The sequence below is a fragment of the Eschrichtius robustus genome, chromosome 18 (genome assembly GCF_028021215.1).
Source record: "Eschrichtius robustus isolate mEscRob2 chromosome 18, mEscRob2.pri, whole genome shotgun sequence".
In the NCBI taxonomy this organism is placed as follows: domain Eukaryota; kingdom Metazoa; phylum Chordata; class Mammalia; order Artiodactyla; family Eschrichtiidae; genus Eschrichtius; species Eschrichtius robustus.
The window spans coordinates 52,304,186-52,319,461 of NC_090841.1; the positions used below are offsets into that span (position 1 = coordinate 52,304,186).

Genomic DNA, 15,276 nt, shown 5'->3' on the forward strand with positions numbered 1-15,276 from the left:
CTTTGAGAAGATAAACAAAATTGATAAACCATTAGCAAGACTCATCAAGAGAAAAAGGGCTTAGAAGACTCAGATCAACAGAATTAGAAATGAAAAAGGAGAAGTAACCACTGACACTGCAGAAATACAAAAGATCATGAGAGATTACTACAAGCAACTCTATGCCAATAAAATGGACAACCTGGAAGAAATGGACAGATTCTTAGAAATGCACAAACTGCCGAGACTGAACCAGGAAGAAATAGAAAATATGAACAGACCAATCACAAGCACTGAAATTGAAACTGTGATTAAAAACCTTCCAACAAACAAAAGCCCAGGACCAGATGGCTTCACAGGTGAATTCTATCAAACATTTAGGGACGAGCTAACACCTATCCTTCTCAAACTCTTCCAAAATATTGCAGAGGGAGGAACACTCCCAAACTCATTCTACGAGGCCACCATCACCCTGATACCAAAACCAGGCAAAGATGTCACAAAGAAAGAAAATTACAGGCCAATATCACTGATGAACATAGATGCCAAAATCCTCAACAAAATACTAGCAAACAGACTCCAACAGCACATTAAAAGGATCATACACCATGATCAAGTGGGGTTTATCCCAGGAATGCAAGGATTCTTCAATATACGCAAATCAATCAATGTGATACACCATATTAACAAATTGAAGGAGAAAAACCATATGATCATCTCAATAGATGCAGAGAAAGCTTTCGACAAAATTCAACACCCATTTATGATAAAAGCCCTGCAGAAAGTAGGCATAGAGGGAACTTTCCTCAACATAATAAAGGCCATATATGACAAACCCACAGCCAACATTGTCCTCAATGGTGAAAAACTGAAACCATTTCCACTAAGATCAGGAACAAGACAAGGTTGCCCACTCTCACCACTATTATTCAACATAGTTTTGGAAGTGTTAGCCACAGCAATCAGAGAAGACAAAGAAATAAAAGGAATCCAAATCGGAAAAGAAGAAGTAAAGCTGTCACTATTTGCAGATGACATGATACTATACATAGAGAATCCTAAAGATGCTACCAGAAAACTCCTAGAGCTAATCAATGAATTTGGTAAAGTAGCAGGATACAAAATAAATGCACAGAAATCTCTTGCATTTCTATACACTAATGACGAAAAATCTGAAAGTGAAATTAAGAAAACACTCCCATTTACCATTGCAACAAAAAGAATAAAATATCTAGGAATAAACCTACCTAAGGAGACAAAAGACCTGTATGCAGAAAATTATAAGACACTGATGAAAGAAATTAAAGATGATACAAATAGATGGAGAGATATACCATGTTCCTGGATTGGAAGAATCAACATTGTGAAAATGACTCTACTACCCAAAGCAATCTACAGATTCAATGCAATCCCTATCAAACTACCACTGGCATTTTTCACAGAACTAGAACAAAAAATTTCACAATTTGTATGGAAACACAAAAGACCCCGAATAGCCAAAGCAATCTTGAGAACGAAAAATGGAGCTGGGGGATCAGGCTCCCTGACTTCAGACTATATTACAAAGCTTCAGTAATCAAGACAGTTTGGTACTGGCACAAAAACAGAAATATAGATCAATGGAACAGGATAGAAAGCCCGGAGATAAACCCACACACATATGGTCACCTTATCTTTGATAAAGGTGGCAAGAATATACAGTGGAGAAAAGACAGCCTCTTCAATAAGTGGTGCTGGGAAAATTGGACAGGTACATGTAAAAGTATGAAATTAGAACACTCCCTGACACCATGCACAAAAATAAACTCAAAATGGATTAAAGACCTAAGTGTAAGGGCAGACACAATCAAACTCTTAGAGGAAAACATAGGCAGAACACTCTATGACATCAATCACAGCAAGATTCTTTGTGACCCAGCTCCCAGAGAAATGGAAATAAGAACACAAATAAACAAATGGGACCTAATGAAACTTAAAAGCTTTTGCACAGCAAAGGAAACCAAAAACAAGACCAAAAGACAACCCTCAGAATGGGAGAAAATATTTGCAAATGAAGCAACTGACAAAGGATTAATCTCCAAGATTTGCAAGCAGCTCATGCAGCTCAATAACAAAAAAACCAACAACCCAATCCAAAAATGGGCAGAAGACCTAAATAGACATTTCTCCAAAGAAGATATACAGATGGCCTACAGACACATGAAAGAATGCTCAACATCATTAATCATTAGAGAAATGCAAATCAAAACTACAATGAGATATCATCTCACACCGGTCAGAATGGCCATCATCAAAAAATCTAGAAACAATAAATGCTGGAGAGGGTGTGGAGGAAAGGGAACACTCTTGCACTGTTGGTGGGAATGTAAATTGATACAGCCACTATGGAGAACAGTATGGAGGTTCCTGAAAAAACTACAAATAGAACTACCATACGACCCAGCAATCCCACTACTGGGCATATACCCTGAGAAAACCATAGGTCAAAAAGAGTCATGTACCAAAATGTTCATTGCAGCTCTATTTACAATAGCCAGGACATGGAAGCAACGTAAATGTCCATCGACAGATGAATGGATAAAGAAGATGTGGCACATATATACAATGGAATATTACTCAGCCATAAAAAGAAATGAAATGGAGGTATTTGTAATGAGGTGGATGGAGTTAGAGTCTGTCATACAGAGTGAAGTAAGTCAGAAAGAGAAAAACAAATACAGTATGCTAACACATATATACGGAATCTAAGGAAAAAAAAAAAAAAAAAGGCCATGAAGAACCTAGTGGCAAGACGGGAATAAAGACACAGACCTACTAGAGAATGGACTTGAGGATATGGGGAGGGGGTGGGGTGAGATGTGACAGGGTAAGAGAGTGTCATGGACATATATACACTACCAAATGTAAAATAGATAACTAGTGGGAAGCAGCCGCATAGCACAGGGAGATCAGCTCGGTGCTTTGTGACCACCTAGAGGGGTGGGATGGGGAGGGTGGGAGGGAGGGAGATGCAAGAGGGAAGAGAAATGGGAACATATTGTATATGTATAACTGATTCACTTTGTTATAAAGCAGAAGTTAACACACCATTGTAAGGCAATTATACTTCAATAAAGATGTTTAAAAAAAAAAAAAAAAAAAATTAAAGACAAAAAGAAGTCAGATTTCTATATTTACTAGTAAAATCACAAGTCAGCATATTTGTTCTTTTCATCTTCTCAAAAAAGCAGATAGCAACAAAATAAATGAGAACTCCACAACCGCAAATGATTTAATTTAAATTCTAAATTTATATTTGCATTAATTGTAGATTTGGAAAAAACCTCATATTAAAATAAATATAGTGATAAATTTAGGAGTTTAGTACACATATTAAATACTACCATCAAGTACACAGACTTCTCAGTTTTACCAGGTGTTCTACATATTTTTAAAAACTATTATATATTTTTAAAATATTTTGAAATATTAACTACCATTTCATATTTTGGCGAGTCCAAAACACATAAACTAGATTATCTTAGGCAGCACTGTAACATCCTAACGACTCCCCTCTCATTTCTCTTCAGAAATGAAGACTGAGGCAAGCCCTGAAAGGAAGTCATTGTAGTACTTAATACACATTACCTCGCAAGCCTTCCACCACTTGATCCTGGGACACAAGCAATAAAATCATCCAGAAAGGACTGTTCATTGCTTTGGATTTGAAGTGGTAAGTTTCCTTCTAGTGCCTCCAATATAGTTGGTGAATGAGAAAGCGCTAAACCCTTTCCAAGAATACCAGAATGGGTTTTGCACACCTGTTGGGTAAAAGAGAACATTTGTATATTTTATTTTTTTAATTTATTTTTTTATATATATATTCTTATATCACGTAACAGACCTTATTTTTGAATTTTATTTTATTTTTTATACAGCAGGTTCTTACTAGTTATCTATTTTTTACATGTTAGTGTATATACGTCAATCCCAATCTCCCAATTCATCCCACCACCACCTCCCCACAACCCCGCTTTCCCCGCTTGGTGTCCATACGTTTGTTCTGCGTCTCTAATTCTGCCTTGCAGGCTGGTTCATCTGTACCATTTTTCTAGATTCCACATATATGTGTTAATACACGATATTTGTTTTTCTCTTTCTGACTTACTTCACTCTGTATGACAGTCTCTAGGTCCATCCACGTCTCTACAAATGATCCAATTTCATTCCTTTTTATGGCTAATACTCCACCGTATATAAGTACCACATCTTCTTTATCCATTCGTCTTGTCGATGGGCATTTAGGTTGCTTCCATGACCTGGCTATTGTAAATGGTGCTGCAATGAACATGCGGGTGCATGTGTCTTTTTGAATTATGGTTTTCTCTGGGTATATGCCCAGTAGTGGGATTGCTGGGTCATATGGTAATTCGATTTTTAGTTTTTTAAGGAACCTCCATACTGTTCTCCATAGTGGCTGTATCAACATACATTCCCACCAGCAGTGCAAGAGGGTTCCCTTTTCTCCACACCCGAGAGCATTTGCTGTTTGTAGATTGTCTGATGATGCCCACTCTAACCGGTGTGAGGTGATACCTAACTGTAGTTTTGATTTGCATTTCTCTAATAATTAGTGATGTTGAGCAGCTTTTCATGTGCCTCTTGGCCATCTGTATGTCTTCTTTGGAGAAATGTCTATTTAGGTCTTCTGCCCATTTTTGTATTGGGTTGTTTTTTTTTTTTTAATACTGAGCTGCATGAGCTGTTTATATATTTTGGAGATTAATCCTTTGTCCATTGATTCGTTTGCAAATATTTTCTCCCATTCTGAGGGTTGTCTTTTCGTCTTGTTTATAGTTTCCTTTGCTGTGCAAGAGCTGTTAAGTTTCATTAGGTCCCATTTGTTTATTTTTGTTTTTATTTCCATTACTCTAGGAGGTGGGTCTAAAGAGATCTTGCTGTGATTTATGGCAAAGAGTGTTCTTCCTATGGTCTTATATTTAATTCTTTAATCCATCTTTAGTTTATTTTTGTGTATGGTGTTAGGGAGTGTTCTAATTTCATTCTTTTACATGTAGCTGTCCAGTTTTCCCAGCACCACTTATTGAAGAGACTGTCTTTTCTCCATTGTATATCCTTGCCTCCTTTGTCATAGATTAGTTGACCATAGGTGTGCTGGTTTATCTCTGGGCTTTCTATCCTGCTCCATTGATCTAGATTTCCGTTTTTTGTGCCAGTACCATACTGTCTTGATTACTGCAGCTTTGTAGTATAGTCTGAAGTCAGGGAATCTGATTCCTCCAGCTCAGTATTTTTCCCTCAAGATTGCTTTGGCTATTGAGGGTATTTTGTGTCTCCATACAAATTAGAAGATTTTTTTCTTCTAGTTCTATAAAAAATGCCATTGGTAATTTGATACAGATTGCACTGAATCTGTAGATTGCTTTGGGTAGTATAGTCATTTTCCCAATGTTGATTCTTCCAACGCAAGAACATGGTATATCTCTCCATCTGTTTGTGTCACCTTTGATTTCTTTCATCAGTATCTTGTAGTTTTCTGCGTACAGGTCTTTTACTTCCTTAGGTATGTTTATTCCTAGGTATTTAATTCTTTTTGTTGCAGTGGTGAATGGGATTGTTTCCTTAATTTCCCTTTCTGATCTTTTGTTCTTAGTGTATAGGAATGCAAGAGATTTCTGTGCATTAATTTTGTATCCTGGAACTTTACCAAATTCATTGATTAGCTCTAGTAGTTTTCTGGTGGCATCTTTAGGATTCTCTATGTACAGTATCATGTCATCTGCAAACAGTGACAGTTTTTCTTTTTTTTCAGTTTTTATTCCTTTTATTTCTTTTTCTTCTCTGATTGCCGTGGCTAGGACTTCCAAAACTATGTTGAATACAGTGGCGAGAGTGGACATCCTTGTCTTGTTCCTGATCTTAGAGGAAATGCTTTCAGTTTTTCACCATTGAGAATGATGGTTGCTGTGGGTTTGTCTATATGGCCTTTATTATGTTGAGGTAGGTTCCCTCTATGCCCACTTTCTGGAGAGTTTTCATCATAAATCGGTGTTGAATTTTGTCAAAAGATTTTTCTGCATCTATTGAGATGATCATATGGTTTTTATCCTTCAATTTGTGACTACAGTGTTTCACACTGATTGATTTGCGTAAGTTGAAGAATCCTTGCATCGCTGGGATAAATCCCACTTGATCATGGTGTATGATCCTTTTAATGTGTTGTTGGATTCTATCCGCTAGTATTTTGTTGAGGTTTTTTGCATCTGTATTCATCAGTGATACTGGTCTGTAATTTTCTTTTTTTGAAGTATCTTTGTCTGGTTTTGGCATCACGGTGATGGTAGAATGAGTTTGGGAGTACTCCTTCCTCTGCAATTTTTTGGAAGAGTTTAAGAAGGATGGTTGTTAGCTCTTCTCTAAATGTTTGATAGAATTCACCTGTGAGGTCACCTGGTCCTGGACTTTTGTTGGTTGTAAGATTTTTAATCCCAGTTTCAATTTCATTACCTGTGATTGGTCTGTTCATATTTTCTATTTCTTCCTGGTTCGGTCTTGGAAGTTTATACTTTTCTAAGAAATTGTCCATTTCTTCCAGGTTGTCCATTTTATTGGCATAGAGTTTCTTGTAGTAGTCTCTTAGGATGCTTTGTATTTCTGTGGTGTCCCTTGTGATTTCTCCTTTTTCACTTCTAATTTTATTGATTTGAGTCCTCTCCCTCTTTTTCTTGATGAGTCTGGCTAAAGGTTTATCAATTTTGTTTACCTTCTCAAAGAACCAGCTTTTAGTTTTATTGATCTTTGCTATTGTTTTCTTTGTTTCTATTTCATTTATTTCTGCTCTGATCTTTATGATTTCTTTCCTTCTGCTAACTTTGGGTTTTGTTTGCTCTTCTTTCTCTAGTTCCTTTAGGTATAAGGTTAGATTGTTTATTTGAGATTTTTCTTCTTTCTTGAGGTACGACTGTATTGCTATAAACTTCCCTCTTAGAACTGCTTTTGGTGCATCCCATAGGTTTTGGATCATCATGTTTTCGTTGTCATTTGTCTCCAGGTAATTTTTGATTTCCTCTTTGATTTCTTCAGTGATCTCTTGGTTATTTAGTAATGCATTGTTTAGCCTCCACGTGTTTGTGTTTTTTACGTTTTTTCCCCTGTAACTGATTTCTAATCTCACAGTGTTGTGGTTGGAAAAGATGGTTGATAGGATTTCAATTTTCTTCAATTTACCAAGGCTTGATTTGTGACCCAAGATGTAATCTATCCTGGAGAATGTTCTGTGTGCCCTTGAGAAGAAAGTGTAATCTGTTGTTTTCGGATGGAATGTCCTGTAAATATCAATTAGATCTATCTGGTTTATAGGGTCATTTAAAGCTTGAGTTTTATTAATTTTCTGTCTGGATGATCTGTTCGTTGGTGTAAGTGTGCTGTTAGAGTCCCCACTATTACTGTGTTACTGTCGATTTCCTCTTTTACAGCTGTTAGCATTTGCTTTATGTACTGAGGTGCTCCTATGTTGGGTGCATATATATTTATAATTGTTATATCTTCTTCTTGGATTGATCCCTTGATCATTGTGTAGTGTCCTTCCTTGTCTCTTGTAACATTCTTTATTTTAAAGTCTATTTTATCTGATATGAGTATTGCTACTCCAGCTTTGATTTCCATCTGCATGGAATAAATTTGTCCATCCCCTCACTTTCAGTCTGTATGTGTCCCTAGGTCTGAAGTGGGTCTCTTGTAGACAGCATATACATGGGTCTTGTTTTTGTATCCATTCAGCGAGCCTGTGTCTTTTGTTTAGAGCATTTAATCCACTCACGTTTAAGGTAATTATCGATATGTATGTTCCTATTACCATTTTCTTAATTGTTATGGGTTTGTCTTTGTAGGTCCTTTTCTTTTGTGTTTCCCACTTAGAGAAGTTCCTGTAGCATTTGTTGTAGAGCTGGTTTGGTGGTGCTGAATTCTCTTAGCTTTTGCTCGTCTATAAAGCTTTTGATTTCTCCAGCGAATCTGAATGAGATCCTTGCTGGACAGAGTAATCTTGGTTGTGGGTTCTACCCTTTCATCACTTTAAATATATCGTGTCACTGCCTTCTGTCTTGTAGAGTTTCTGCTGAGAAATCAGCTGTTAACCTTATGGGTTAACCTTATGGGAGTTCCCTTGTATGTTATTTGTTGTTTTTCCCTTGTTGCTTTTAATAATTTTTCTTTGTCTTTAACATTTGTCAGTTTGATTACTGTGTGTCTCGGCATGCTCCTCCTTGGGTTTAATCCTACCTGGGACTCTCTGTGCTTCCTGGACTTGGGTGGCTATTTCCTTCCCATGTTAGGGAAGTTTTCAACTATAATCTCTTCAAATATTTTCTCGGGTCCTTTCTCTCTGTCTTCTCCTTATGGGACCCCTATAATGCGAATGCTGGTGCATTTAATGTTGTCCCAGAGGTCTCTTAGGCTGTCTTCATTTCTTTTCATTCTTTTCTCTTTATTCTGTGCCGTGACAGTGAATTCCACCATTCTGTCTTCCAGGTCACTTATCTGTTCTTCTGACTCAGTTATTCTGCTACTGATTCCTTCTAGTGTATTCTTCATTTCAGTTATTGTATTGTTCATCTCTGTTTGTTTGTTCTTTAATTCTTCTGGGTCTTTGTTAAACATTTCTTACATCTTTTCGATCTTTGCCTCCATTCTTTTTCCGAGGTCCTGGATCATCTTCACTATCATTATTCTGAATTCTTTTTCTGGAAGGTTTCCTATCTCCACTTCATTTAGTTGTTTTTTTGGGGTTTCATCTTGTTCCTTCATCTGGTACCTAGCCTTCTGTCTTTACATTTTGTCTATCTTTCTGTGAATGTGGTTTTCATTCCACAGGTGCAGGACTGTAGTTCTTCTTGATTCTGCTGTCTGCCCTCTGGTGGATAAGGCTATCTGACATTTGTATATTTTAAAATATAAAACTTTAGTTACATGAATTTTTTTGTATTTGCACCCAAGTTTAGATAGGCCTTTTTGGGGAAATAATTTTCTTCCCATGCCCCAGTGCTCCTTTAGCCTATAAAGTAGAAAACTTTCAGGAGGGAAAAACTTGGGATAATATTTCCAGCGTCTTTCTTCCCACAGAAAAGAAATGATTTATCAGAGATCTGCATGCTAGATGCAATGGTGCATCCCCTCCCACTCTAGCTTTCTACATGTGCCACATCCCTATTTGTCAGGGCCAGGGCTCCCTTTTGAAGACAGTTGTAAAGGTCTCCCTCTTTTTGTGTCTCCATTACTGGCAGCTATCATGGGTACGTTGTGTCTGTTCTCTTGGGCAGGTGGGTACCGAGGTCTTGACTTGGGCAAAAAGTAGATGGAAGTCTGACTGTGGCTGCACATATACTGCATTAGCTTGTGTAAGCCTTATTAAAGTTAAGAAAAAAAGGCAGATAAAACTGAAATTTTAGTTCTCACCTATATGAGAAGCAAGCGTTGTATTTTGGAAAGACTTGCTTTAAGGGCTAAAACTCTAGAAAATTTTTAATGACCATATAATAAATTTCAAAACATACTGTTTTTCATAGAGAAGGATTATATTTCCATTTCTATCAATTTCTACAACAAGTAACTTCTGCATTCTGTAAGCCATGCAATTTCAAAGTCGTAATCTTTAAAGTCAAACAGACTTGAGGTCAAATCCTGACTCTTGACAAGTTATTGATGTGTGCTCTTGAGCTAACAAGTTACCGACCATTCCTGAATCAGTGAAATGTATAAACTGGTGATCAAATGATATCTCTTCCGTGGTTATTATAAAATTTAAATTAAATAACACATTTAAATGCCCACCACCTGCCTAACAAGCAGTAGGTGTTAGACCATCACAGTGACGACCTTACATGCCAAAACGGTGGGTAATTTGGGAAATCACTTTTCTCTTTACAGCGGTACGATAAAGACCTCTTTATATCTGGCCTAAATGACATTCTATAAGCCGTAATAATCCCTGTAATGATAATATGAGCTGCTTGATGGTTTTCCTTAGCTAGAATGTTATCTGACACATAGTATGTTTATTAAATATTTTTTAAATTAATTTTTATTTTTGTATCTTAAGATACAGAGATTTAACTTTTTTAAAAGAAAAAACAAAAACAAAAGCTGGTGGGTTTTTAAGACACAGAAGTTTCTTAACATTATTGAGGACACCATGACTCCCTATGATTAGAGCACAGTGATCAAGATCATGGACTTTGTCACCAAACTGCCAGAGGTCAAATTCTACCCCAGCTGCTTACTAGCTGTGTGATTCTGGGCCAGTTACTTAAGTTCTCTGCACCTCAGTTCCCTTATCTATAAATAAGAGTCTCTAATTCATAGGGTTGCTGTGAGGACTAAAGGAGTTAAAAATATGAAAAGTGTCTGGAATAGTAATTGATAAAGTTAAGATCAAATAAATGTTTGTTTTTATTATTACTGCTGTGATCAATTCATTTCAGAAAATAAATAAAATGTAAACCACTAACTCTAAGTATTGACATTAGAAGACCTGGATATTAGACTTTATCTCCCAGTAAGCTGAATTCTTAGACAAATCACAAAACGTCTCTGAACTGAAGTCATTATAATTGTAAGATACAAGAGAAAATACTGACCTCAAAGTGTAATTGCAGAAATAGACAGATAATGTCAAAGACATGGTAAACTATAACGTGCTCTACAGATGTTATTTAAATTACTATTACTAATAGCTTTTTTCCCCTTTTTCTAACTGGTCAATAAAACTTCTTTCAAGATCCAGTTTAAATGTCCACCGCTGGGCAAAGCCTTCCCCTGGACCCTTGGCACTTGGTAGCTCCTCTTCCTCCAGCAGGGCTTTCATCTCACTCCAGAGTTAACACCCACCACACAGTACAACAAGGGCTCATGTGGTGGGTCTCTCCCATCAAGGGGAGAAATTATGAGCTATTTATCTCTATAACTGCCAATTATGGAATGAAATACTTAATGAATGAGTGCTATGTTCAAGAAAAATAAGGTTGATCTGAGTGGAAATTCTGCTTAAAATTAATGTGCAAAGTTTACCCTTACAATTATCAGGACAATACCTGTAATGCAGCCTCTTCAAGAATTTCAAGGTCTTCCTCTAATTCATTACCTGTTGTGTAAATGAAAAGGTTTACTAAAATATATTCCTCCTTAGTTTATCTTTCTAGTCTTTTGCACTCATGACATCTTTCCCACAAATTTGATATTCCAAATTGAAGAGAACTATTATCGTTCTGGATAAATCTCAGTGGTTTAAATTTTCAAATGCTATTTTCAGTGTGAATATAAGCTGTAATTCTCAAGACAATACGCAAAAAGCAATCATCAAGTGATTTTCAAAAGATATATACTATATTTATGTACACAAATGTGTATTTTTGACTTTAGTGTACTTACTTTTTGACCAAAAAAAAAAAAAAAAAAGAAAAATGAGGGAACTGATTTTTCAGAATCCGAGCCTTTCTAGTTTGGTTATATTGTAGAAGAGCTTTACCTTTAGTAAACAACAGTTACTTCGAGGAAAATGTAAGATAGTGACTGTATTCTCTAGCCATTTTCTCCTTTACTGCTTGATGTAGAATATATTTTATTCATTGAATTTTCTTTGATAGTTTAATTAATTCATAAAATATTACTACTAAAGTAATACATATTCAAAGGGAAATATTCAAAGTATGCAGAAGTGTAGAATGAAAAATTCTGCTACCACCCGCTTCCAAAGATAAAGAGTGTCAACAGTTTCTTACGTATTGTTCTAGAAATTTTGTGTGCAAATAAAGTGTATGTACATATGTGTCAACGTACACACATGTGGGTACATACACATATATTTATATACTTACAATATAATGTTCACAAAAATGGGACCCTCTTCCGCAGCCTGCTTTTCTTAATTAATATAACTTGGACATCTTCTTTGGCCAGGACATAGAGGTCTACTTTTTTGCTGCTGTTTTTTAACAGGCTGCATACATTCCTACTGTATGGACTTACTTACCATTGCTTATTGAACCAGTTCCCAGCTGACAGACATTTTGGTTGCTTCCAGGTTTTATAATCACAAATACTGCTATATTAATCTACCTTACAACATACCTTTTTTGAGCATTTGTGCAAGTATGCATAAAAAATTGCTACATCAAAAGCTACATGCATGTAAAATTTGAATAGCTGTTGACACATCTCCTTCAAAGAGGCTGTGCCATTTTCCCTCCTATGAAGAGAACACAGATGTCTCATTGTCTCATTTCCTCATCATGTGTCAACATGAAGCAGGAACGAGGGAACAGAGAAGGGTGGAAGGCAGCAGGAAGAAGAAAGGGATTAGACAAGGAAGAAAGGAGTAAAGAAAGAGAAGGGAGGAAAGAAAGAATAAAGTGGGAAGGGTAGCCCCAGAGGGAAGAGACACAGATGGACTTTTTTGGAGGTGAGAATTGGGGAAATACAATAATAATGCCTTTTATTCCCAACTACTGTAAAAATAAAATGTTTGACCATGGATAAACATCATGGAATTAGTAAATATCTTAAGCCTTATTTTCATCTTTACAATTCTGATAATAAATCGACTCGTGTATCACACAATCCTGTACCCTAGAAATAGGTACTCTTTGGCCACTGCCTCATTTCTCTGTCGTGAATCACATGAAAACTCTTCTGAAGAGCCATCTACGCTCAACCTGACTCCCCCTCCTGACTTTCCATTCTCTCACCCCACTCTGAAAGTCCTTATATTTCTCTCATTTTACTGATATATATATATATATATATATATTTCTTCTTGAGTATATAAATAGCCAACAAGTTTAACCCAATGACAAATTTTAATTGATTTCTCAGTTTCATTAAAAAATCCCACCAATATCCACTCTCCTGAGGTTTTACATCTACCTCATTGGCTGCTGCTTCAGTCTTTTCTGCAGCCTCTTCCTCCTGTTCCATCTGTCTTTGAAATTTTGACAAGTCCCAGCTTTGACCCTTGGCTATTTTCTCTTTCTCATTTGCATTCTCTTCCTAGCTCATCTTTCATATGGTTCTTTCATACGGTCTTTAAATGCCAACTACGTTCAAAGGACATTTCTATTGACTTGTCCCCTGAGCTCCAGACAATAAGCATCCAATCGCCTATTTGATATGTCCACTAGGACTTCTGAGAGATATCTCAAGCTTTTGGTTCAATACTCTATTTCCAGTGCTTAACCCAGGGCCTGGCACATAGCACGTATGCACATAAGAAAGTGCTTGTATGCATATATGTGTGTGAATAAAAAAACCAGAGAGATACTCTTCAGTCTCCATTTAAAAAACCCAAACAACCAGTATATTAAGCAGTTGCTCATGAATATATGTGACTACTGAATTCATTTTGCTAATCTATTTTCAGAATGTTCTGCGATGAACATATTCTATTCTTAAAAATTTTTTTAAATCATAAACAAACACCTAGTACTTGACCACACTTACCAATAGGAAGTGCTAGATCCTTTTTCATCAAAGCTGCTGCACAAACCCCGCCAAGATTGGCTAGTTCTTTTTCCAACTGGATGACTCCCTGGAGAATTGCAAAAACAAAATCAGATGCTTTAAAAAATGTTTGGAAGATGAAATTTTTGAAAGATGATGTGGATTATCAAAAAAAGTGTGACTTGCATTCAAGTGTAATGTTTGAAACTAAAAGGAAGCATATGTTAGGAGCTAATGGTTAATTAAGAGTGTAAGAGATTTAATATTATGTCTCATGCTGGTTGTAAGTTTCAGGCCGACAGGTTCATTGTCCAAAGAATTTTTCATTCATTACTTTGAAGGAACATGATCAGTCTTTCACCTTGACTTTTTTTTTAATTGTACGATTTGAAACATTTAGAAGAGATACTAAGTTAGTCCCATGGTGAAATTAGGTTCTATAATTTACTTAGAAAGGTATAGCTACCAGAGCTGGTTTGGAACAGGCACAACTATACTAAGTCTTTAAAGGCTGGGTCATGTTGCACAGACTCCATTCTCTTCACATATTTAAAGTAGCAAAACCAGACCACTGCACAAAATTAAACTACAGAATATTTTAAATTATACACTCTAGCTTAAAATAAATTTCAGACTTCTTGAATACAGAGAGCAAACACAATTTAAGGCAACAGCAGCCCTTAGAAACACAATCTTCCTTAACAGAATGAGAAGATAATTCATTCTCACCTCATCAGGTCCAGGGCTAAACTCATATCCAATTGCAAAACATTTGAAACCGTAGAAAGAAGCTTTGTCATCTTTCACATAATCTGATGCAGTCTCCAGTGAAAAAAGGGCCTCATTTCCTAAGAAAAAAGCTAACATTGAGTTCAAAATCTGAAACAACTTTATCAAAATTTCCTTACTTTTATCTATCTCAAGATAGGTAGCAATACAAATCAGGTACTAAAAAAACCGAGTCTTTTTTTGGGGTCCCTGTACCTACTTGAACAAAGCTGTGCTTAAAAACGACAGTAGAAACAATAAAACCATGCCAGTTGTTATTTTTCTTTATGATCTAATTCTCCTTAATCACATGTCCTAAGTTAAGTTACATGAGGGATCATTGTCAATTATCCGTCAATTACTAAGGTGACCTAGGTTAGCCTCTTCTGTTTCAGAGTGAGCAATCCTCTCTAGGCTAAAATCTGGCTTTGTCTGATTTCGTCACAAACAAACAAGGCAGGTCAGACTAGAAGAAAGAAGTTTCTAACTTCAAATTGGCTATTAGTTTGAGAGATCACAAGAGCAGTTATTGTTAATTGGTTAAAAAAAACAACAGACTGTAATAGCAAAAGTGCCTCCACCCACCCGGCCCACATACACCCTAAAGCTCGAAAACAATAACTTCACATAACTCAGTGGGTTCGGTGGTTCACCAGTTCTCTTGAAAGGAAGAAGTCCTTGGTAACTTCTCAAAATTTAGCACTTACTGGGAAAATAAAATACCTAACCCACTTTTTTCTATAGTTTGGCCCCAACTATACAGACAGCTACTCCTCAGTATTAACTCTCTGCTTTTGTCAAGCTAATCTCTTCTCACAAGATCCTCAAAACATTCTCTTTCCTAAAACTTGGTCATGTTGTACCCCATGCCCAGAGAGTCTTCTTTACTACCCAACTGCAATCCAGACACAGAGTAGGTCTTGAAGAAATTCTTCTAAAAATTAAATAAACATTTTCAATGATGTATCCTTACTGAACATAATTATCATAAATGCATATATTTTACCATATAAAACAAAAAAGAAAAAAATAACTTAC

At 36.3% G+C, this 15,276-nt stretch overlaps 1 protein-coding gene across 11 annotated transcripts in view; it reads right to left on the minus strand.

Annotated features, from left to right (window-relative positions):
- The window catches only part of MYCBP2 (MYC binding protein 2), a 277,195-nt gene that overhangs the window by 103,524 nt on the left and 158,395 nt on the right, over positions 1-15,276 (minus strand). For 7 of the 11 annotated variants that reach the window (XM_068527032.1, XM_068527033.1, XM_068527031.1 and 4 more), the window contains 4 exons: positions 14,200-14,330; positions 13,471-13,558; positions 11,067-11,116; positions 3,607-3,779 (listed from right to left, as the gene is read on the minus strand). In XM_068527032.1, the coding sequence (XP_068383133.1) occupies positions 3,607-3,779; positions 11,067-11,116; positions 13,471-13,558; positions 14,200-14,330 (442 nt within the window). The remainder of the gene's footprint in view (positions 1-3,606; positions 3,780-11,066; positions 11,117-13,470; positions 13,559-14,199; positions 14,331-15,276) is intronic. The other 4 variants (XM_068527035.1, XM_068527036.1, XM_068527030.1 and 1 more) reach the window with 1 other exon arrangement.